The sequence below is a fragment of the Triturus cristatus genome, chromosome 3_2, assembly GCF_964204655.1.
Source record: "Triturus cristatus chromosome 3_2, aTriCri1.1, whole genome shotgun sequence".
In the NCBI taxonomy this organism is placed as follows: Eukaryota; Metazoa; Chordata; class Amphibia; order Caudata; family Salamandridae; genus Triturus; species Triturus cristatus.
Genome location: NC_140584.1, coordinates 176,916,202 through 176,941,808, shown reverse-complemented (window position 1 = coordinate 176,941,808; position 25,607 = coordinate 176,916,202). Strand labels below are relative to the sequence as shown.

At 42.4% G+C, this 25,607-nt stretch overlaps 1 protein-coding gene across 1 annotated transcript in view; it reads right to left on the bottom strand.

Annotated features, from left to right (window-relative positions):
* The window catches only part of DPP10 (dipeptidyl peptidase like 10), a 1,675,128-nt gene that overhangs the window by 225,948 nt on the left and 1,423,573 nt on the right, over positions 1-25,607 (bottom strand). Inside the window, exons 14-16 of the mRNA XM_085647459.1 lie at positions 18,953-19,044; positions 15,445-15,492; positions 352-473 (exon numbers count right to left, since the gene is read on the bottom strand). Of these exons, the coding sequence (XP_085503585.1) occupies positions 352-473; positions 15,445-15,492; positions 18,953-19,044 (262 nt within the window). The remainder of the gene's footprint in view (positions 1-351; positions 474-15,444; positions 15,493-18,952; positions 19,045-25,607) is intronic.

Here is a 25,607-nt window from a genome sequence, read left to right as displayed (position 1 = left end):
CACTGAACTGTTAGGGTGAGCTGCTTTCTAACCTCTCGCGTTGCCTGACAGAGATCTCGTTAATCATGGCATATTCATTCATATTTTGCGTGGCGCAGCATGTGAAATTATTGAAGTAGCTAAAATGTGTTTATCATATCAGTGCGAGCCACATCTGTTGTTAAGAGTTTTCATGGATCAAGTTAACAATGCCAAGTTAAGGGTTCACCTCCAATTTTAAATCCCTTCACTTTGACACAGTTTTTAAAGATGTTTAAATTTACATTTAATTTGCAAATAACCGTACACCGCTAGAAAAAAAGTGAAAGTTAATCTATAATTGCTTTGCATTGTTAATAGAATGCTGCTTACCTTTACAATTTAATAGAACATGTTGATTCGATGGACTGAACGTTGCACTAAAATACCCGCAGTGATTGTTGAGAAGAGAACAGGAAAGGCATCGTCGATTCAGTAATCCAATGATTGATACACTAATATGAAATACAATCGCATTATATCTTTGTTCATTGAACTTATTTTTAAATAAAACATTGGCATATCAATATTTAAAGATGCCTGTATGTTATGCTAATTCAGAAATGTAATATTGTATTCTGAACATGTCTAGATGCATATAGATACACACAGAAATTAAGCAAGCATGACAGATGATACAATATCAACCATAAAACTGTTCATACAGATTCAAGTAAGACATTAAACACAACAAAGAAGCTCAAAGACAAAATAAACTTGAAGTGGCACCAACGTTTTAGTCTGAACTGCACTCATATTGTGATTTAATACAGATTACCTTCACCTCCAGCATGACACGGTGAGGACATCAATTGTAGCCAAGTTAGAGTATTAATTCTCTCATATATACTGTCCCTAGAATGCAAGACGATACCTTACAGCTTCATAACAATTCTGCGAGGACAGAGGCTAGTTTGGCCTTTTGTACTTACCCAGATAATTTTACAAAAAAAAAGCAGCATTGAATTAAGGCCAAATTGTGTGCTCTTGCCACAGTGGCAGTCGGCAGGGATTTGCCTGCGCCTCCCCTAAGCTGTCCCTCCACTCCGGACAGCACAGGAAGCACACCCAGGCTCTCCTAAGCCAATCACAATGCTGCAATACAGAGTTGTGATTGGTCTGAGCATCGTGGTTCGGCGTTCAGATGGGGCCCTAGAGCCTGGGCATGTTCTCCACTCAGGCTGTAATTCATGGCTGTTTGGCCTGCCTGGGAAATCTGGCCAAACATTCATGATCAGTAACAAAGTGCCCACCACTGCTCCTCTGTCAGCAGAGAAGACCCACCTGCAAATCTGCCACATCAGGAACAAATAAAAGACAATAACACTGAGTTACTATCATTTTCTTTTTCTTTTATTTACACTGCTAAAAAGGAGTTGGGCAACGATCCACCACCTTAATGGAGAAGCCGCCACTGCTCTGCCGTGTTATGCCGTAATTCAGATAATATAAGTCATTCATTTACCTCTTCTAAAAGCTGAATGTGGCTCTCTGTGGTGTGTGGATTAATCCATAGACAGAAGAAGATAGATATACAACTAAGACACCAAAATTATTTGCTGCATGCCACTCAAGGGTGGCTAAAAAGATGGGCCTAGGAAGTTGCCCAGTGGGCATAATGTGATTTGTGTTAAAGGGCATGACAGTGAGATAGAACTGGAGGCCCAGGTGTTGCTGAGAAGAACAGCGGTGGGTGAAATTCTGGAAAAATCTCAGCAATTTTATATTTCCCCCCAAAAGACTGCATACAAATTTTGCAATTTTGGGCTTTCGATCAGTTGTCTGCAGAACACTTCACATTGCTTGTGACATCTAAGATCTAGTGGTCAAAAAAACATCAAAACCGCTAATATTTCAGTACAACTACAGTCAATGTCAGACCACTCAATTTTCTTCAACTATTATTTCTGCTGAGAGAAATCCTGAAATGTCTGTGTTAGAAATTGGGGTAGTGGTTGACTGGGCTATGAACCCTGGTCAAGCAACAACCACAATATTGTTCAGGATAAGGTACAAGCAAACCCAAAATTAACCTGTGCTCACCCTCTGGTAGCTTGGCACAGAGCAGTCAGGTTTAACTTGAAGGAAATGTATAAAGTATTTATGCGCCACTTCAAACAGTAAAACTGTAAAAACACTCAATCAAAAAAGGCCCACACCAGGTTTTGGAAAATGGTGTCTTTTTTAATAATTAAAGCACGATCAAAACGACAATAATCCAGGCAGTGAAACCAGAAATATTGAATTTGAAAGTTTTAATAGCTTAAAAAATCACAAAGTGCTGACAAGGGATATCTGGCCACACTGGACCGGGGCAAAGTTACAAGTTCAGGCCAGCTGAGATGGAGCATGGGCCAGCTACAGGGACCAGGTTAGGCCAGCTGAACAAAGAACCTTAAACTCTGGTTGCAGTGTGTTGCTTAGATTCGAGATGAAGAAGTGTCACACAGTCGAAGTGATGCATTGGTTCTGAGTTGCAGAGAGGTTGAGGTGTGAGACCCATCAACAGGGCTTGTGATGCGATATCTGGGCTGTTCTGCATTCCGTCCATCAATTGTGTGTCTTTTGCTTTCTCGCCCTAAGTGCGCCGGGTATGCCTAGACGTAGGTCCCGGGCTCACTGTGCCACTGGAATCAAGCTATCCTGGCTGAAGAGGGGTGAAGCCCCGAAACCGGTCCTAGAATGCTTGTTTCCGGTCCAGGGAGGACCAGGCATGGCAGTTCGGATTGGACTGTTCCCATGAAGCACAGAGTCAAGTCTGATTTGCATATGGCCAGGTCTAAACTGGGGTGCCATGGTGAGCAAAAGAATAATGGATTTAACCCAGATCTCTTGACTGGGGGAGAATGTTTTGATTTGTTCTGTATTCCGTCCATCAATTGTGTGTCTTTTGCTTTCTTGCCCTAAGTGCGCCGGGTATGCCTAGACGTAGGTCCCGCACTAACTGTGCTATCCTGGTGGAAGAGGAGTGAAACTGTTCCCATGAGGCACAGGGTCAAGACTGATTTGCATATGGCTGTGTTCAAACTGGTATGACATGGTGAGAAAAAAAACGCTGGATTTAGGCCCAGGTTTCTGTACTGGGGTGAAGGTCTGACATTGTTTTGCAGTCTGTCCATCAACTGTTGTTTTTGCATTTGTCACCCCGAGTGGGAAGAGTATGCCCAGACGTGGGTCCCGTGCTCTCCATGCCACTGAAATCAAGCTATCCTGGCTGAAGAGGGGTAAAACCCGGAAACTGGTCCTAGGATGCTTGTTTCCAGTCCAGGGAGGACCTGGCTTGGCAGTTCGGGCTGGACTGTTCCCATGAGGCACAGGGTCAAGACTGATTTTCATATGGCTGTGTTCAAACTGGAATGGCATGGTGAGCAAAAAAATGATGGCTGTAGGCCCAGATCTCTGAACTGCGGTGAATTTATGATATTGTTCTGCATTCTATCCATCAACTGTTGCTTTTGCATTTGTCACCCCGGGTGGGACGGATGTGCCCAGACGTGGGTCCCGTGCTCTCCATGCCACTGGAATAAAGCTATCCTGGCTGAAGAGGGGTGAAACCCCGAAACCGGTCCTAGGATGCTTGTTTCCAGTCCAGGGAGGACCTGGCTTAGCAGTTCGGGCTCGACTGTTCCCATGAGCCAAAGGGTCAAGAGTGATTTGCATATTGCTGTGTTCAAACTGGAATGGCATGGTGAGCAAAAAAACGATGGCTTTAGGTCCAGGTCTCTGTACTGGGGTGAATGTATAACATTGTTCTGCATTCTGTCCATCAACTGTTGTTTTTGCATTTGTCACCACGAGTGGGACAGGTATGCCCAGACGTGGGTCCCGTGCTCTCCATGCCACTGGAATCAAGCTATCCGGGCTGAAGAGGGGTGAAACCCCGAAACCAGTCCTAGGATGCTTGTTTCCAGTCCAGGGAGGACCTGACTTGGCAGTTCGGGCTGGACTGTTCCCATGAGCCAAAGGGTCAAGAGTGGTTTGCATATTGCTGTGTTCAAACTGGAATGGCATGGTGAGCAAAAAAATGATGGCTTTAGGCCCAGATCTCTGTACTGGGGTGAATGTATAACATTGTTCTGCATTCTGTCCATCAACTGTTGTTTTTGCCTTTGTCACCCCGAGTGGGACGGGTATGTCCAGACATGTGTCCTGTGTTCTCCATGCCACTGGAATCAAGCTATCCTGGCTGAAGAGGGTTGAAACCCCGAAACCGGTCCTAGTATGCTTGTTTCCAGTCCAGGGAGGACCTGGCTTGGCAGTTTGGGCTGGACTGTTCCCATGAGGTACAGGGTCAAGACTGATTTGCATATGGCTGTGTTAAAACTGGAATGGCCTGGTGAGCAAAAAAACAATGGATTTAGGCCCAGATGTTTGTACTGGGGTGAATGTATGACATTGTTATGCATTCTGTCCATCAACTGTTGTTTTTGCATTTGTCACCCCGAGTGGGACGGGTATGCCCAGACGTGGGTCCCGTGCTCTCCATGCCACTGGAATCAAGCTATCCTGGCTGAAGAGGGGTGAAACCCCGAAACCGGTCCTAGGATGCTTGTTTCCAGTCCAGAGATGACCTGGCTTGGCAGTTCGGGCTGGACTGTTCCCGTGAGGCACAGGGTCAAGACTGATTTGCATATGGCTGTGTTCAAACTGGAATGGCATGGTGAGCAATACAAAAATGGATTGAGGCCCAGATCTCTGTACTGGGGTGAATGTATGACATAGTTCTGCATTCTGTCCATCAACTGTTGTTTTTGCATTTGAAATGTGTTAGACTTGGGGGTCTCTAGTTGGCACAAGTATGCACTTGTGACAAATAGGGACCCTCTCCTCTAGTCAGGGTAAGGGGGTACACTCCTAAAATAACCCCTGCTCACCCCCTTGGTAGCTTGGCACGAGCAGACAGGCTTATCTCAGAGGCAGTGTGTAAAGCATTTGTGAACACATACAGTAACCAAGTGACAACACTACAAATGGACATCACACAGGTTTTATATCAAAAATAAGTATTCTTTATATAGATTTACCACAAGACCATTAAACTACAAAAACACACTATACTGTTACTTTAGATGGTAGGATTTTGCTTAGTTCTCTTAAGTTCTTAAATGCGACACTTTAAGTCAATGTACCTTTTAGATGCGACACACAGGGCAACGAAAGTGTTGCAACGATGTTGATGCGATGAAGTTTTTGGTGCAAAGAAATAAAGACGTGAAGATCTTCCAGATGCGGCACGCTTCTCCGATGTTGTGAGAAGACTCGACTCGATGCTTCAGCTGCAGAGGCGACACCCTTTATGCGATGCGACGACAGCGGCCTTGGCAGCGACACTCTTCTCCGACGTTTGCGAGACGCTTCCGCTCGATGCGATGTTGCAGCGGCGACACCCCTTTACGCGATGCGACGACAGCAGCTCCGACGGCGGCACGCTTCTCCGTGGATGCGAGGCGCTTTTCTTGATGCGGTGTGATGCGACAAGTACGATGGCTACGATGGTGACACGCTTCTTCCTTGATGCGAGACTCTTCTCTTGATGCGGTGCAATGCGTCAGCGACGATGGCTGTGATGGCGACACGCTTCTTCGGCGTTGCGAGGCACTTCCTGGATGATGCGAGATGCTTCCGCTCGATGCAAGGCTGCAGCGGCGACACACTTTACGAGATGCGACGACAACAGCTCCGACGGCGGCACGCTTCTCCTTTTTGAGTCGCGCTTCCAGCTCCTTGCGACACGCAGTCCCTCAGAAGGCCCAACAACAGCAGCAGGCACTTCCAAAGAACTCTGGGGAGCTGGGGGGTGAAGTCTGTTGTTCCTGAGACTTCAGCAGGAGGCAAGCTCTTTTCCAAGCCCTTGGAGATCCTTCACAAGTTGAGCAAAAGTACACACAAAGTTCCTTTCTCCTCTCTTTGGCAGTAAGGCAACCACTGCAGGGCAATTCCCCAGGTTCAGGGATAGTTTCCTCCTCAGCTTCTTCTGGTTCCTCCCTCAGCAGAGGTTCTTCTTGTTTACCCAAAGTGATCTAATTTCTTGGGATCAGGGTCCCAATATTTATACCCAGAAATCCTTTGTCCTCTGAAGGCAGAGGGGCCTTTGCCCAGTCCAAACCAGTTCCTGAGCACTCTGTTTTCCAGACTTCTCCTTTCCTTTCACAGTGCAGGGCAGAAACATTAGACGCTCACAGGAGGTGGAGCCAGCATTGTGGAAGGCAAGTACAGCACTGGAGCACTTTGTTGAAAAGGTTCCTTCTCTTCATTCACTGTGCAGGGCAGAGACATCAGCCGCTCCCCAAGGGGTGGAGCCAGCATTGTGGAAGGCAGGCACAGCCCTATTCATGTCCCAGGTGCAACTCCTCCCACCCATCTGGATGCAGATCTCTCTATTCACCACTGGGACACCTCACCCTGTCTCCTGGAATTCCCCAGCCCTGTCACTCAAACTCCAGACAAAGGGATACACACAGCCTAGCAGAGGCAGGTTTGAATGGTTAGACAAGAAAATGCCTACTTTCTAAAAGTGGCATTTTCAAACACAGAATGTTAAAACCAACTTCACTAAAAGATGTATTTTATCATCCTGAGTTCATGCATACCAAATACGAATTTCTACCATGTTCTCTGAGTCATTAGGATTATACGATGTAATAATGAAACTGCCCATTCTGGCCGATGGAGAACAGGTAGCCTTGCAATAGTGAAAAACGAAAATGGCTGTAATTCACTATTAGAACATGCCACACACACCAGGACATGTCCTACCTTATCCTTACAATGCACCCTGCCCTTGGGCCTACCATAGGGGTGTCTGATATGAAAAAAGGGAAGGTTTAGGGACTGGCAAGTGGGTGCACTTGCCCAGTCAGCATGACAGTACCAGACTGCACGCATGCTCTGCAATTGCAGACCTTCGACACATGTTTACAGGCTGCTTCTGTGGGTGGCACAACCAGTGCTGCAAGCCCACCAGCAGTATTTGGATTACAAGCCCTGGGCACTGCTGGTGCACTGTACTAGGGTCTGACAAGTAAAGCAAACCAACCAATCATGCAATCACAAATTATACATGAATTTACAGTAGGGAGCACTTGCACTGTGGCACTGGACAGCAGTGGCACAGTGCACGGAGCAGCTAACACCAACAAAAATACATGAGGCACAACGAAAAATGGAAGGGAGACTCACACCAATGTGCCAGGTCTATCAAAATGTAATACGGTAACCCCAATGTTATCATATGGGAGACATAGGCCTTGCAGTAGTGAAAAACGAATTTTAGAGTTCTTCACTAGAGGACATGTAAAACGGAAAAGTACTTGCCCTGCTTTTTAAATGCATTGCACCATGCCCTCTGGGCTGTCCAGGCCTACCCAATGGGTGATGTGTATGTATTAAAAAGGAAGGTTTGGACCCGGCAAAAGGTTTAACTTGCCAGTCGACAAGGCAGTTGAAAACTGCATACACAGACACTTGAATGGTAGGCCTGAGGCATGATGAAAGGGCTACTTAAGTGGGTGGCACAAATGTTCTGCATTTAATTTACAGGCTCTTGGCACAGGTAGTGCACGCTGATAGGGACTTGTAGGTAAATTAAATATGCCAATTGTGGCTAAGTCAATGTTAAAATAATTTAGGGAGAGAGCACAAGCACTTGAGCACTGCTTAGCAATGATAAAGTGTTCAGAATCCTCAGCCGACCAATAAGTCAGCAAAAACAGGAGGTCTTGAAGGCAAAAAGTTAGGGGAAACCAAGCCAAAGATGTCAGGTCTAACACGCTGCTAAAACATCATCCACACTGGACATGCTTTCCCTACTGACAAACTGGAAATAAAAAATACACATCAAAGCGATTAAATATTTTTACAACAGAGACGTAGCTCAGATTAACCTATAAAGCCAATATAGTAGATTCAGAACTGATGAAGCAACACTGCTTCAAGAAAAATAGGAAGAGATACCATTAAATCATTACAAAGGCAAAAAAAAGAACTGAATAAACCCATGTCTGATGCCAGATACCAAGCTAAATATCTCTTTAATATCTATCACACCTTTGTCTGCTTGGAATGAAAGGTAGACTGATAGTGTCAAACAGCAGGTTTGCCTTCCACTACGTGGTATTTGCAGTGGCTGCTCAATATTAACCAACCAGTATAATATACCCCTATCCAATATAGCACGGTTAGCACTTATCTTTTGTTTTCTCCAATATTTTGTAAATGTAAATTAGTAAATTTGTGAGAAGCATTAAACCACTGGTATCAAAGTGCAGTAACCAGCAAGAGAATATGGGGGTAATCAAATAAGAAAATTATTACTGTGAGAAAAGCCAAGTCTTCACATTCTTGCAAAATGCAGAGTCTGAAGTAATACAAGCAATGTCTACTGGGAGATTGTTCCATTATCTAGCAGCTGTCACCTCAAATGCACACTCACCCCATCTTGCCTTCCTAAATCAGATAACAGTCACTTTCCTCTTACCAGCAGATCTCAACTGTCTGCTGGATAGACACCAGTTAAAAACAGTTCTTAAATAATAAGAGCCCTGATGATTAAGGGCCTTAAAAACTAGACACAGGGCATTGAACAACAGCCTCTTCCTCACTGGATTTTGATCGTAGTTCGGCAGTCTTTTTTTATTGAGGTAGATCAAATGATGGGTAACTATTTTGTGGCAAGGGAGGAAGGCCCGCACCAGGCTGTATTGCCTTTTTCCAGACCAGCCCATTGAACTTCTTTTCCTTGCAATGCATGCTCATTGAGTCCCAAGTCCAGCTTCCAGCCTTTTAAAAAATCCTGAGACTCATGATATAAGTTTCCGTATGTAGTGGTTAACAAGTTTGTGTGACTCCAAGAAGAATATCAGTTTCCCCTGCTGCACCCCCAGAAGCTATTGAGAAAGTTGGAACTGTGAGGCTTGCCCTGAAACGGAGCACTATTGAAAAATAGGAAAAGAAAGGGTAAAATAGATTTTGTAATTTCATGCTATCCGAGCATATAAAATCTTGGAATGAGGTGATTGAAGATAATGTTAAATATTGCTCCTGTCCTTGCACTCTCTCATTTCCAATTTAGTAACTATCTATGAGGCATATTATCAAGCCAGGTGATAAAATTATCGCCGCTTTAGCGGCAGAAAACTGCCGCTTAAACGGCGATAATGGGCTTGATAATATGCTCTATGGAATTCCAATTGAAGCCCATGTTAAATGTGAAGGACCTCTAACATGGGCTTCAATTGGAATTCCATGGAGCATATTATCAAGCCCATTATCGCCGTTTTAGCGGCAGTTTTCTGCCAGTAAAGCGGTGATAATTTTATCGCCTGGGTTGATAATATGCCCCACAGTGTCTATGTTAGGGTATCATATCAGCAGAGCCCATTTTATGGGTAAGCTGACGGGGCTGGCCAATTGGTACTGGGCACTGTATTTGCATCTCCATGAGTAGATCACTCCCGTAACATTTGCCTCGATCTGAAAATATACAAAGGGGAAACTTGACTACGCTGCTTGGGGCTGGTACAATTGCATGGACCATAAGTCAGTCGGAGAAGTGAATTTGAAGCGACTGGCCCTCTATTCTAAATGGAGACTTTACTATACCACACATCGCTTGCAGCAAATTTTTCTGGCCTAGTCCGCAAAATGTTTTCAATGTGAGCATTCGCAAGGCGATTGGCCTCATACTGTATTTCTCTGTCCCACACTATTTGTCTTTTGGGATAAAGTCTTTGCTTTTGTTAGTGAGAAGTTGCACGCTCGAATAGAACCAGACTTACAGTGGGGGTTAACTGGGATCCCGATCCTAAACCGCCAGCGAATGTTGAGACAGCAACAGTACTTTTTTATTGGGTACCTGATTCCCATTGTCATTCATTCTCCAAAAGTTGAAGTCCCTGATTGCTCCAACATTTGAAACATGGCTAATTAAAATGGACTGGTTTAAAAAATTAGAGGAATTCTAAGGGTGGGTGCACTGCAGAAATTCAAGGGGATCTGGAGTAATGCATGTGGTGAAGCAGATGGTTCTATTAGATTTTTTTTGTACTCTACTACAAAGGTTGACCTCGACAAACGATCAGGTTTCTGCACTTCCCCGTAACATTTCTGTATTGTAATTGAGATGAACTAAGATGTCAACTGAAATGTTTTGAAATTGATTTTTTGATGCCTGACCATCAATAAAAAAAGAGTTTGTGCTTGCCCTGAAGGTTGCTCATTTTTTGTAATCAAGCAGACAGACCCAGTCTGCTTGGGTGGCATCCAAATAAAAATGTGCTGCAGAATATATCAAGATTGGGCGCCCAATATGTAGCAGGGACCTTAATGTTCCTTGAGTCTAAACCAACAACATTTCAGAATCTGTTTCCAATAATGCAGAACAATCACCTTATCGTTCCATCATTTCATTCGGCTTTCTCCTTATTCTATTCTCTGCAAAATAATGAGCTATGAAAACAGTCTCTAAAAAGTTTCTAGACTGCCATGCAATGGACAGATGCATTTCTAAAGTATTGAAGCAATATTCCCTTCTCCACCAACATATTCGAAAGGGAGTTCATGAGACAACTCGAGCATGTGGAACTGAATGAGATCATTATTATCAGTTTTAGACCTCCAAAGGGCACTGAGCCTGTCCTGGTCATAGTAAAAATAAATACTTGAGCTCCATAGATGGGATCAAGGAATCAGCTTTGATACCCCTTGTTTTTTCAACAGCTGGCTACACCACGAATCGCAATTTATGGAGTATAAAACACAACTGCATAGGGAAGAATTCAGCCATGTGTCCTTAACACTATCAGGAAATTTGCATAGATCATTGTAATCATTATAATGCATAGTGGCATTTTCTTTCCTGCTTGAGCTTCAACATTTACTTGTGCCTTCTGGTTCAACACCCAAATCTGTGTAAGATGAACCTATACATGCCAGGATGACCAGTTCCATTAGCTGAACCAATGCCCCCAAGCAAGAACAGAGTAAGGACTAACAACATCATTACGATGCTGGTGAGACCAACACCGACAGGGTGCTGGTGGCGGTCCCACCGACAGACAGCCCTTGGGCCGACCGCCGCTTTACCATGTATGTGGTCAGACCCTTGGGGACATTATTAAGACTGTAGCACACATAGAAGTCTATTTTGTGAACTGCAATGGTTTACTTTTATGCCGATATGTATATTGTATTAGCATGCCCCTTCCTAAACTCGAGTGCAGGATCCCGAAACGAAAAGGGAGTTATCTACCATGATCCAGCTATTGGGTAAGTTATACATTCTCGCATCATCTTATAAGATACGTTATTTTTCTTTTTCATTTTCACAGTTGCTCTGCTACTAAAGTTGGCTGGAACTTTGTCTTCTGATTATGTGAGAGTTTGTGATTTTATGGCATAAGAATAGTTTGTGCTCTTTTATAGAAGTAGAATTATACTTAAGGCATAACAGATAGTACTTTTGTGGGTATTCATTTTTAGGAAATATCAACCAAAAATAATCGACAGAAAAAAGATATATGCCTTTTGTCATTTATTTTATTTGCAATCAAATGATGGTTATTGTACATTATATCATGCTGTTTTAGTGTTAATGCTCCTATGGACCTCTATTCCAGACACCCATTGTATGTCAATAGGAGGATTATTTTCTTTACCAATAAAGACACCACTATGGCCCTTTCCTGTGTGGAAGTAAGCATAGGAGTCTATTCCTCCCATTGAGCTGGGAACCCTACTTTTCTGCAGTGTTCTATTACAGCTAAAACTAAATGAGACAGGTTTTGAATGTTCGTGTCATTCTGGTTAGGAGTGGTGATATGATGCACTAGTTGAGCGTATAGGTATATCAATCCTACAAGGTGGCTTCTTGGCACAGACCCTATATTTCGAACTGGAAGCTTAAGTTTTCTTTCAAGATATGCCCGTGAGCATTTTCAGTCATATATAGCTTAATATTCAGTAGCTGGGGGTGCTGCATTTCAAACTGTGTGAAGTGGACAGGGCAGTGTGGTCTCTGAAAAGGCCTGAGAAAAGTGGGGATTATGCAGGCCTAATTCACCTAATTTTTAGAATTTCCCGTTATGCATATTATGAAACTCCAGAAATTGCTCAATGTCGCATAATGACATCACCATTAACGACAAATTTGTAGCATGGACGTGCTCCTACAATGTAAAAAAAAACAAAAGTGGGTAGTTGTTTGCGGCAGTTGTGGTTTTTTTAAGCTACGTTTTTGGCATGAATTGCATCCTTGCATGACAGACTGACAGAGGGCACTTTTTGCGCTACAATATTGCCTTAAAGGATGAATTCGCAATTTGTGTAATAATGCTTAATTTTCCATGATTTTCCCAAAATTTCATACAACTATGTCAAATAAATGTTTTCAAATTTCACCCACCGCTGTCTCTGAAGCCAGCTGCAGGGGTGCTCTTTCGTACTGAGATCTCAGGGAAAAGGGTCGTCTTTTAATGTATCTTTCACCTCTGCTTCCTCCAAGACAGCATCAGGGCCAGAAGTCGATGCCTATCCTTACAGCATTTGTTGGCAAGTGGTTTCACTTTGGTCTAGATGTGCTGGCTGTTTAGCACTTCATACTGGAGTACTGATTTCACGTCAAATTGGCTTGTCCTACTGGAGACATAGGGGCATATGTATCAAACGATTTTTTACTCGCAAACGCTGCGATTCGCAAAATAACAGCATTTGCGATTAAAAAATCGGTAATCGGGATGTATGAGCCAAATCCCATCGCAAAATTAAGGAATTGCTAATTTAGCGATTTCTTAATTTTGCGTAAGCATTTAAGAAATTGCAAATTGCGATTTCTTAAATGATATGTAAGTAGCACCCAAGATGTGCAAATTATCCTTAAGAAATCGCAAATTACCACCAACTTCCAGTTGGTGGTAATTTGCGATTTCCTTTCAAAATGCACTTTTTTGAATTTTACAAAGTGCCACGTGGCGCTCAAACATGCCCTTAGGGCATGTATGTGCGCCATATGCACACACATGCTCATTTCAGGGGTGCATCAGGGTGTCATCATGACACCCTTGCACCTTTGAAATTATTCTCAAATTGCGATTAGCAAATTGCGAATCGCTATTTGAGAATTACTTCCCATTCATTCCTATGGGTCTCCTGGCCCATAGAAATGAATGGGCAGGTATTCCTTAATTGCGATTTCGCAATTTGCTAATCGCAATTAAGGAATATTAAGAAATCGCAAAAGTTTTGCAATTTTTTAAATACATCACGTTTTGCAATTCTCAAATAGCGATTCTTTAAAAATCGCTTTTTGAGAATCGCAAATGGTGATGTTGATACATATGCCCCATAGTAATGAAAAGTATTTCCCGGACACGGCGTCTCTATTTCTTTAGCACCGTAGGTATGTGCTCGGGTGGAAGAAATGTCCTACACCCATACAATCATTCCTTTGGGCAAGCTAAGGAACTAGGCGACCTTTTGTGCTGCTTTGAGTTGGTCATCTTTGTCTCAATGTGCATTATTTTATTCAATAACAAAACACTAATATTGGGATTTTTTTAAAAGAAGATGTTTATCTGCAAGAGTTGTCACAAACGGTTATTTTGAGTTGCCAGCTGGAATCATTATTTGCTTAACTTGGGATTCTTAAATTTCAAGAGAGATGAGGTACATTTCTGGAAGTTCTTATAAAGTAAGCTGAACTTTGAGGATGCTTGCTTCCTACTAAATAAATAACAAATAATCTAAGGCACACGTTTAACCCTCTTTTGTTTATTGGATAAATATGCTATCATCTGATTGCTTTTATCTTTTTTTAATAGAACAGTAAGTACAATGAAAACTGAGCCTGCTTTAATTTGAACATTTGCCATCGTTATGTTTAATTATTTAAAGAGGTAATTGTATCTGCACATTGTTTACTGCAGCCGTTGCTTGAGAATAAGCATCACTAATGAATATTTCAAATAGCTTTGCATTAATGTGACCCTGGGGGAGGATTAACGCGTCTGTTCGTCATCATTTCATCATTTTGGCCCAGCATACTATGGTCTGCAAACATGCAGTTGGTTTTTATTTTGAATAAGCCCACGAGTAGTGAATACAAGTATCCTGGTGATAATAGTGGGACTTATCTCAATGTTATCCTCACAGGGTTGTTCGGTGTGATTTTGACACACATTTTCATTGGTTTCACTGGTTATTCTGGACACCCACACTATTTTGTTTTTACAAGATAGCAACCAATGATGAAAGACGTGAGCGTTTCTGGTAATAAATACCCAGCAAGCTCCTCTGGTGGGGCGCACGTGAGGTGCTATCTTGTTTTTCACATTTTTTTCAAAGTTTTTGCATTCATATTGATGTACCTTCTTGTGGTATACACCTGTTACAGTACAGGGTATTTTATTTGAACACGGTGACTGGTGACTCAGAGGTTGGTTAGTTTTGAGTTTTCCTAAATGTGATAAATAAAAAGAAGTAAAGAGGGCTAGTATGACACTATATTTAGAATTGTTGTGAAAGGAGAAAGTAAACTCCAATTTCTATTCAGAAAGGAAAGTAAATAGAATTAAGTGCCCGAACATATTAGGTCTTGTTGTTGTTGTTCGTCATCATTTTAACACAAAAAAACATAGCTCGTGAGAGGTGTTGAACAACGAATGGATGATGCCGTGTTTAATATTGCAAATGCTTTATTTGAGTCAGATACATGTTTAAGCTACTGTGTATCTGCACACAGGTTCCTACTTGAAGGTGGACATATGATATTTATGGAGGAACAACACAGTTTATTGCTCAGCTAAAGCGCTATTACAACATATAGAAAGACACAGCACAATACAATTATTCAATTGCTAACATGCTTTATTAAGGAAATAGTTTTACTCTGTTGCATCCTTTTTATATTTTAGTGTCGTTTTAGCGAACGACGAATTGTGTTGTTTTTATCTGTAATGCTGTCTATGATTCTAAAATACATATAAAGTATTAAAAATAATAATAACAGATAAAAAATCCACAGAGACGCCGAGAGAGCAAAATAGACTGATAGAGAGAGAGAAAGTGTGAGAAAAATAAAGAGCAAAAGCTTAATATAGTGGGAATAAAAAAGTGGGTGAAATAGAGACTGAAAGGGATAGCGAGATAGAATGGGAGAAACAAATCAAGATTGTGAGAGAAAGAGACAGAAGGAGCAGAAGAAGGATGGGGAGAGACAGGGAAGAGAGAGAAGAGAGAGAGCAAAAGAAGATAGATAGATAGATAGATAGATAGATAGATAGATAGATAGATAGATAGATAGATAGATAGATAGATAGATAGATAGATAGATAGATAGATAGATAGATAGATAGATAGATAGATAGATAGATAGATAGATAGATAGTATTTAATTTACGGTTGCACATGGAACAAAACATGCCGCATATTTACCTGTAGAGTTGTCTTCCTCTAGGCGACTCTTCTGTGCTCAAGAAATAACTGTTCCAAAACAAATTTGCTAGACATTAAAATGTAAATATACAGAATAAAGCAATTTGTTACATTGTTCGTTTTACTCGATCTAGAAAACATGACAATCAAATGTTGTCGAGGACAGTTACAAGAATGGTTGTAAGCACATTTTCTCATATTCCATCATTGTAAGCAATTCATCTTCAAAATCACTTCAATTGATGTTTTATGTCTTTTAGCATGTTTTTTATCAAAAGTCATTTTAATTATATTTGCGTTATTTTTAATTTGTGCTTTTTCTTGTGAAGGGAAACATTGTTTTTTGATATTGTTGATTAATACACCGGTAACATAATTGTTATAGCACAGATAGCATCTTGTAATTTTCATTTGATTGGCATATAATAGTGGCAGAAAAGTAGGGACGTGGGGTGATATCAGACCATCGAAGTTCCGTTAATAACATAAGGTATATTTTTACATTTTTTCAACCCTGAATCCATCATGCACAATGTCTATAAGCAATTGACCAACGACACAATGCTTTTGAGATAGGATTAAATTCACTGTATGATTTTTTTCCTACTTATCCATTTTTAAGTAATGCAATGCAACCTTTCTAATAAATACAATACGACACGTGGAAATATCATATCATCCTTTCATTCCAGTGCTGCCTCTTTCAGGCAACATTGCATGTGTCCCAGCCACATTACCCCATCCTTAATTGTAGACAGTTTGGTGTTCCCGTTGTAGGGAAATGCCTTAGTGTTTGCCCCGCCTTAAATTGGGCTGGTGACTTTCCTGGTGATCTCATAATTATCTGGCAAACATGCCGCCAAACCAAGTATTTCCACTGATGGATCCAGGTGAGGCTCCACTAGTGGAGACCTTATTAATTCCACTACTTATTCATGGGATGGTTGAACCACAAGTTTGGTGGGATGGGCATTTTTTCACAGATGCCCTGCATTGGCCAAGGTCAAAATGATCCCTCCTCATGGTAAATATGCAGGCATCAGGAGAACCAGTAATGTTGCAGTTTCCTAGATTACTAACACTGCTAAAAGGCAAAGTGCTGGAGTGGAGAGAATGTTTTGTGCTACTACTCGCTTTGAATAGCAATGGAGCTCAAAGTGACATACACCGCCGTGAGTGCGCTCGTTGAGCACACTTGGTGCAGACAAGAACTGTGATTCCACTTAACAGAAATTTGTCTCCAATTACCAAATAATTAACTCTCTCCGGTGCAGCACTAGAGAATATATTTCAAAGAAAAAATTGCAATTTAAACTCTCTGTTTCTCTGCAAGAAGTCCATGCAACATTTGAGGGTGACTGAATGATTTCACTTGGGTGCATACACTTACATACTGTACCTACAAAATGGTGATCCATAAATTGGAAAAACTCTCTTCATCTGTTATCAGCTTATGTAATCACAATTATGCACAATGTATATGAGATAAATAGCTGTATTATCAGCAAGTGTCATGGTTGGCATATGCATGTAAATTTTCAGTGTACAATTAAATTGAAATCCCTACAGCAAAGTCCAATTCCTCAATTCAACCAACTTATTTATCACACTAGGAAACAAAGGTGGCAACATCTATATTTGAGATACCATTGATCAACATACATATGTCTCTTTCCATTCCCACAACTACTTAGTATTGCCCCTCAGTGACTGACAACCATATTAGCTCTGATGGCAAAAAACATCACTCCACTATCTTGGTGGACATTGAAGTACATTATCTTCTCTCTGTAGCTTGTAGCTTGCTTTCAGATGCTCTTTTGGAAGTATGGCAAGTTTGTACAAGAGCGCTATGCCTCACCGTTTTCAATATCTGACGTTTTTTGTGTAAAACATAGTATGGCAATGAAGTAATTTACAGTGAGTGGTTCTTCCACTCAGTCAAACCATTAATGGCTAACAAAGTCTTCTAACAGCACGACACTGCTCTAATGCATGGACAGATCCTTTAAAAAACAAATATTTATTCATTTATTTATTTTTGCAGTTTTATATAGAGCAAACTCGGCCCAAAGGCATTGGAGCTCTTTATTTGAGCGGCAGGCTACATCACACAAGGTAAGATTCATGTTTTCAGGTCCAAGGAGGTTAAGTGATAGGCCCCGAATCATAGGATGTTGAGATGATGGCGGGATTAAAGCTTGGCTCACAAGTTCCAAAGTCGGCAGCTCTAAACTCTCCACCCTTTCATTTGATAATCAATTGCTCTCAATCTTCTTCATTTTCATTATGCTCTCACTAGTTCAGGTCCTCTCATTTCTACCTCATCTAAAGCATCAGCAGGCATACCAAAGAACAATTACCTATTTTCATAAATGGTAAGAGTATAAGTCTCAAGGTAAATGATGCTGTATAATTTATGGGTAATATAAAAATAAATTGTATTTCATAATTTTTTTCATTTGAAGCAAACATATACCTTCCAAACTATAGGAACTGAACTACTAAAAATATATCTGGGACCTTATTCCCTGTAATTGGAGTTGAAGGAGAGGCAGTACAACATTTCTACAGGAATTTATAAAGCAGAAACCCTTTTTGTGCCTCCTACTCATAAGCTACTCTGCCTATTTTTACAGCAATTAATTCTATAGTTGGGAAACCAAGGAGCAGTTTTCTGCAATGCAGTGCAGAAACAAAACTTGCTGGTCTGCGTTGCGTGAGAAGGCGAGAGCAAAATAGTCCCATATCTACTAAATTATGCATTCTTTCTCTCTCCCTGGGTTAACACACGTTTGGTTGCCTTGCGCTAATGCACACATTCTCGCACTGTAGTGTAAGTGTGTGTGTGTGTGTGTGTGTGTGTGTGTGATGTCAAGCATAGGTTTTGTACTGGAAAGTACTGGACATAGTTTAACACATTTCTCACTTTGCTTGTGCACTCCACAGTGCAGCACACATGTAGGTTTGAGTTACTTTATGTATACTTTTCAATGGAAAACAGGATTTAAACTGGAAAGTGAATCTTAAAACAATACTTTGCACCAGCAGGTGTCACTTTTGTGATGCAATCCCAATACAAAATGTTAGTGAACCTGCACCTGAGTCTTTAGATCCCTAATTGTTTTTTCACAGCTTCATATGAGAACTCTCTCATTACAACAGTAGCAGCTCACACAGGTAAAATTGCATACTCAATCAAAGGTTGCGTCTCAGTGCATTCAGAACTTTTTCTGTTCAAATCTCTGTAGATCAACTAATAGACAGCAAGCGGCGCCCAGCACAATGTCTAGGTGTCTCTCAGGCGATTATACTTTTGGAATATTGTCCATTTGCTTATTAGATTCCGCATCTCGTACATGGAATCTAGGAATTTAGGACATTTCTACACTAATCCTTTGCTTCTTGCAGAAGTCTCCCATGGATTATTATGGCCCAAAAAATTAATTGTCTTAATAGACCTGAAAGAGTTAGGTACATTAATGGTAACATAAAGCTGTCTACTTACATTTTCTGAGAATTTTCATCATACGATAGGATTTTAATAACTTCCCAGTTCCCAGAGGTAAGATGTCGTATGTTGATTTGATCACTTTTGGGCTGTACGGGTACAAAAAGAAAAAAAACGATAGTAAAGGAGTAGTAATTATTTCACCAAGCTATGCAATACAAACCCACCGGGGGGTTCAGTTTTAGCTCAATTTGCAAAAATGCCTACCTATACCATTATCTGAAATCAGAAAAGTACTGTACACCAGTTACGCCATTAGAACCATGAAAGCTTAGAGTCGTGGTATTGTTGGTTGCTGACACTCCTCCAGCGTGATCGTAGGAAATCTGAGAGAATATGGGACAGAAAGGCAAGAATCCCATATAAGCTACAACTGATCTCCGAGTTGACTAACCAGTGGACCCAGAAAGGTAAACATGTTCCACTCAAGTTAACTTTAGTTCTCCTTTGGGGGAGTGGCCTGAGCACTAAAGTAATCTATAGAGAAAAAATGAGGTGTGTTTCACGTAACACCACTCAAACAACTATCCATTTGAAGAATAATGAACTAAATCACAAATTGAGTTTAATTACAAAAATAAAAAAGTAAAAACAACAGTTTTGCAAAAGCAAAAAAGTGGATAGGTGGTTCAAAAGTGTAAGACAAGGCAAAGCTTTACAGTTTGCTTGTCCCTCGATGCCCCCACCAAATGTAGTGACTGATACACATTTACATTTAAAACTACAGAGCAATTATATTATTGGTTTATGTCCATCCTTTTAGATAATCTAAAGATTATGTCAATTGCACTTTGGAATTGAAAACCTCTTACATTCAGGACACATGAAGGGATGTTTTTTTTTAACTTCCTCACCAACAAGTAAGAACTTCCTTATCTTAGACAGTTTAGGGCCACATGTCATTCCATATGACTTGGTGTGATTAGTTTTCAAACCTAGGTAATCCATAAATTTATTAAAAGCAGGCCATTAGTGGTTCGGATATAAATGAAGAGCTGCAAACTCAGTACCTCCCTGGAAATGAAGCACAATGTCTTGTGCGCGTCGATACAGGTCGCACTAGACAATTCCAGTCACACTCAACAAAGGGTTGCAAAGTCCATACCTCCCTGGAAATGAGGCACAACAAATGATGCTCATTACACAGGTCTCACCAGACAATTCTGTTCACAGAGAGGTGCACGTTAAGCAGTACCGCACAAGGTAGAATGAGGCACTATTCTGGGTACACACTCCCTCCAAAGATCATAATCTGGGAATCGGACATTGCACGCAATGAGCATGCAGTCGGCGTGTCACACTTCAGAGATATGGGGTCCCCACAACTGGTGAATCCACTCACCACCAACACTATGCTTATGCGTGTTGAGGGATGTATGACGTTACAACGTGTGCTGTTACAACGCGTGCTGTTACAACGAAACTTTTACAACTCAAGTGGAGTTACAACGCTATGCCATTACAACGCAAGTCTTTACATCGACTTGCGCTAGATGGCGTGCTAACATTAGAAAAGTGTAATTTACTATTCCAACTCCAGTCCACTTAACAGTAGGGAAGGTGTTGGAATAGTAAACTACACTATTTGTAATGTTAGCACGCCATCTAGCGCAAGTCGATGTAAAGACTTGCGTTGTAATGGCATGCGTTGTAAATCCACTTGCGTTGTAAAAGTTTAGTTGTAATGGTAGTGCGTTGTAAAAGTTGCGTTGTAAAGGTTGTTTACCGTGTTGAGGCCACTATGATGCATGGGCCCCATCCTTAGAAGCGATCAGTACTTTTGCGGCTCTGCACAAGGCAATCCGATCCCCAGTGTATCTCTACCGTGCTGAAGTATGGCACAAGTAGATATACTATAGTGTACCTTTGAAGTTGGAAGTGATTCAGAGGGTTTCCCTTTGAACCATAGATCTCTCTCCAAAATGTCTTTTCGGACTGCAATGAGGCCGTGGAATGCAGATTTAGTGGGGCCAAAATCTTGCTTCTCAGAGGGCGGTATCAAAACTATCCAGCCAGGCCTTCAAATGGCAGAGGTCTGTTGTTCCAGTTGCATGCCCAATGTTTATAACTGTCGCTGGGGAATGAACACAGATATACTCCCCCAGCTTTCATTGTGGACTGGAGTTAAATTAAAAGGCGCACACAGAGTTTTAGAGCAGAGAAATGTGCACTTTATAGCAGTGGCATTTCTAAGCTTTTAATGTCAAATACACCTTTACTGCAGAAGATAATTTGTCATTGTGAATACAATGATAGGAAACATTATGATGCAAACCAAAATTTCAGCCTGAAGAAATTTCAACCATTCCTCCATGTTAACCTACCAGAAGAGCAAACCTCATAGGTAGTGAAAACACATGTGGGTATTCTTCACTACCTGGGCAGGGAACACTTGTGCCTGGCCTGCCTTTCAACTACCACTTGCTTCACCCCTTAAGACTTACACCACGTGTGCTCTTGTGGTAGTGAAAGGTCCCCTGAGGATTAACCAGTGATCTAGAAAGGCCAACCTGAGCATGAGCCCAATTGTGCACACAGAGGCCTGCAATGGCATGCTTGACACATGTGTAAAAACATCATGTGTGCAAGTACGCACACACAGGCCTGCAATGGCTGGTTTAAGACATGTTTAAAAACATCAGGTAAGCACTACTTCCTAATGTGTGTAGGAATGGCACGTGCACTTTCACACTACATGTACAGTGGGAAAGCTCCCAGAGTCCTAAGGCCACAAGCAGAGAATCAGCAAAACCCAAGTCGTGTCCCATTGAAAAGGCTGACCTATTAGGTAGGGAAAACTCACACGGGGTTGTTAGACATGGTATCCTTTGCGTGGTTTCCCCTGACTTTTGCCTCTACCTCCTGTATTTTTGACACTGTGTTGGATTTCGTTTTCACTGGTTCAGATGCTCTGTGCACTTTGCCACTGGTGATCAGTGCCAAAGTGCAAGTGCTCCCTGGTTAAATTGGGAATGGTGATTGGTTATCCATGATTGGTATATTTGTTTTACCAGTAGGTCCCTAGTAAAGTGCACTGAGTGTGCCAGGGCTGGTAACTCAAATGCTACTAGTGGGCTTGCAGCACCGATTGTGCCACCCACAAGAGTAGTGCTGAAAATATGTCTCAGGCCTGCCACTGCAGTGCCTGCGTGCAGTTTGTTAACTGCCATGTTGACCTGGCCAGTGTACCCACTTGCCAGGCCTGACTCTCCCCTTTTCTTACACATTGGACATCCCTATAGTAGGCCCAAGGGACCCCCCTGGGCAGGATGCAGTGTATGTGAAAGGTAGGACATGTACTGGTGTGTGTAACATGTCCTGATAGTGAAATACTGTCAATTTCGTTTTTTTACTATTGAAAGGCTATCTTGCACCTAGGACAGAATGGGGAATGCTGTGTCTCATGTGTACCTGCATATCGCCCCATAGGAGCAAGATCGAAAATTGAAGTCTGGTATCAGTGGCTCGGTGGCTCCAGGAGAGGGGGTGAGGCAGCACTAGGCTGAATAGACCTATCTGCATCATGAGTGGTGGGCGGAGTAGCACCAGGGCCTGAATAGGGCTGTGCCTGCCTTCCACAATGTTGGCTCCACCTACTGTGGTGTGTCTGATGACCCTGGCCCACACTCACAAAGGAAGAAGATGTGCACTGGCAGAGTGCACCCAGAGCCGGTTTGGACTGGGTCCAGGACCCCACACACATTGAGAACAAAGACTTTTGGGGTATAAAAATAGAGCTGAGACACTGTAAAATTTGACTAGGAAACTTCGTGATCAAGAAGGAATCCCTGCCAAAGAGAACTGCTGAAGAAGACTGAGGAAAAGTGTTGCCATTCCTGTGTGTCTTGGGGTGGACCTACATTTGCTGTTTCTGCTAAGGAAGAGGACTAAGAGACTTTCTGCTGTGTGCTGTGTCCCCCTACTCGAAGAGAAACTGTGCTGTGTGCTTTTTCCCTCTAAAGCAAGACTGTCTCCAGGGGCCTGAGAAGAGCTGGCCTCCTGTTATAAGAAACTCAGGTATACAAAAGTTTCTCAAGATCCTGAAGCTCGCACCGCCTGAACCGTGCTCCGCTTCCTATACTGCCTCTGTGCCCCAAGACGCCGCTGGTGCCCGCCGTGAAACACGCCTTGCCTGTACGTATATCTGCTCTCAAAATCACTGAGAGCGCTGTGTGTGTCACTGCCGCCGGCCCATGACCGAAGAGAAGCGCTGAGGGCTGGTATTTCACCACCGCCGACCCTCGATCTCCAAAAGTGCTGCATGCCTGCTTTTTCACCGCCACGGCCCCAGTTGGGAGGGAGAGCCACACTGAGGGTGAGAAGTTGCGAGGTGCTGCCTAGCAACAAGGGGCTTGTCACCGGAGGAAGCCTCGCTGTGATCAGAGGTGGAGAGGCGTCACCTAGCAACTAAGGGAAGCCAGTGCCATTGCGCCCTGCCCAGCAAATTACCTGACCACGGAGAAACGAAGTTGAGCTCCAGTCCCGGAGAGGGGTGCTCGTGAGTTACCCCGTGAAGTGCCTTGGAAGAAGAGAGACTCCTGTCGGAAGCTGACCGCAACCCAAGACCGGCACTCCAGGTAACATGCCAGCTGCAGGTGGTGTTACCTTGAGTGGGTGAGGAGTCCGGGAGCTGCCCAGAGCCTTAGCCTGGTTACTGGTGATCTGCCGCTGCAGAGTGTGCACCCCCTCAGAGTGACATTCACGGCCCGTACTCTCACACGTAGTAGTTACGGCACCGGGGCCGGGTGTTAATGAGATTTCCTGCCTGTTTGTGATTGACACCGGAAACTGCATTTGGGGGCATACTTTCGCCATAAGAGATCGGAGAGCTAGCAGGCTCTTAAGAGCACAATGATCAGGTGCTGAGGGTAACTGACTGGTACTAATTTTGTTGGAATTTGTTTGTTGGTCACACACTATTGGCCTAAAAAGACTACTACTACTACACGTTATTTTTGGTCACAAGAACCTTACTAAGAACATTCAAGAGAAAGATTACTTATGTATGTTGGATTTATGTCGTTATGGTCTTGCCTAAATTAGATAAAGATATCTATATTTTCATAATAATCTGTGTGGTGTTCATTTGTGGTGTTTCACAGTGTTACTGTGGGTGTTGGTGCAAACACTTTACATATTACCTTGGGGATAAGCCTGTCAGCTCGTGCCAAGCTACCAAGGGGGTGAGCAGGGGTATCTACAGGATGTTTCCCCCTTACCCTGACTAGAAGCAAGGGTCCCTATTTGGTCAAAGATACTGCCAACTAGATAGCCCCATTTCTAACAGGGGTTCTTCACTAACTGGGTATGGAACACCCATTTGTACCTGCCCTTCCTTTCACCTACCACTTGCTCCGCCCCTCAGGGCTTACCCTAAGGGTGCTGTGGTGGTAGTGGAAGGCCACTCAGGGTTGGATAATGAGTGATAAATGCTGCTATGAGCATAAGATCAACTGCACACCCACAGGCCTGCAATGGCAGGCCTGATACATGTTTGACAGGTTATTCTGGTAGGTGGCGCAACCAGTGCTGTGTCCCACTATTAGCCAGTGCACTGTCCGCCCTGGGTATGTGGTGTACCTTTTTACTTGGCACTCACAGGTACACCACTTAAACCAATCAAGTAAGCCCCACCTCCTAGCATGTGTAGGAAGAGCGCACATGCTTTCGCACTGCATTACAGTGGGAAAGTGACCAGAGTCCTAAGGCCACTAAAAGAACATCAGCATAAACCAAGAGGAAAAAAAGAGCAAAATGTTTTAGGTAAATCCCTTAAGAAGAGTTATATCCAACATGACCCCCCACACGTTTTGCTACAATGATGATGGTTATGACTGAAAGTGCACTGGAACCTGCTGCCCAGGTCCCAGTGTCAGTGCTCTCTGCCTAAAAATGAAATGTGTAAATTGGCAACCCCCAATTAGCAAGGATTTTAACCCCCTTGTTAGTCCCTAGTATATAGAACCAGTGGTACCCAGGACATGGCTGTTAAAGGGGTCAACAGGTCCTGAAGCACTGTTTGTACCACCCTGAGTGACCCATATAAACTACTAACAGTAGGTCTGCCATCATCATGTGTGTCAAAGTCAATGCACTATTTTTCTTAAATGTCAGTCACCTCTAAAGAAGGTCTCTTAAGCCCAGGAGGCAGAGTGCATTATATTAAAGGTGTGGACATGTAAGTGCAAGCTTTTATGTCCATGTAATGGCCTTTAGGCTGTTCATAGGACAATATGAGGTGGCACCCAAGTAAACCAGAGGTTGGCAGCTCAATTAAGGTATCACTCAAATATGTCAAGTCAAGTCAAAAAGCTTTTATTCGGTTTGTATGAATACAACCATATAAGCTAAACAAAAAAAAGTATACAATAAAATATTATACCACATAATTTTTAAACAGTTTAAAAAGCAAAAGGTTATTCCTGAACCGGCCCTAGTATCTTGCAGGGAGTGGTAATACACTAATCATAAATACATCAATAAATAAACAAATTTTACATCAATTAAAGATAAAATCAAGCATGTGTCGATACTACATATGTAAAGATACTCGATAAACAATAATTTTCAACAGAGTTGAAAGCTCCACCTCACTATAATAAAGTAACCTGTGCATAAGTGCAAAATAAACCTTGTCATTGTAATATTACAT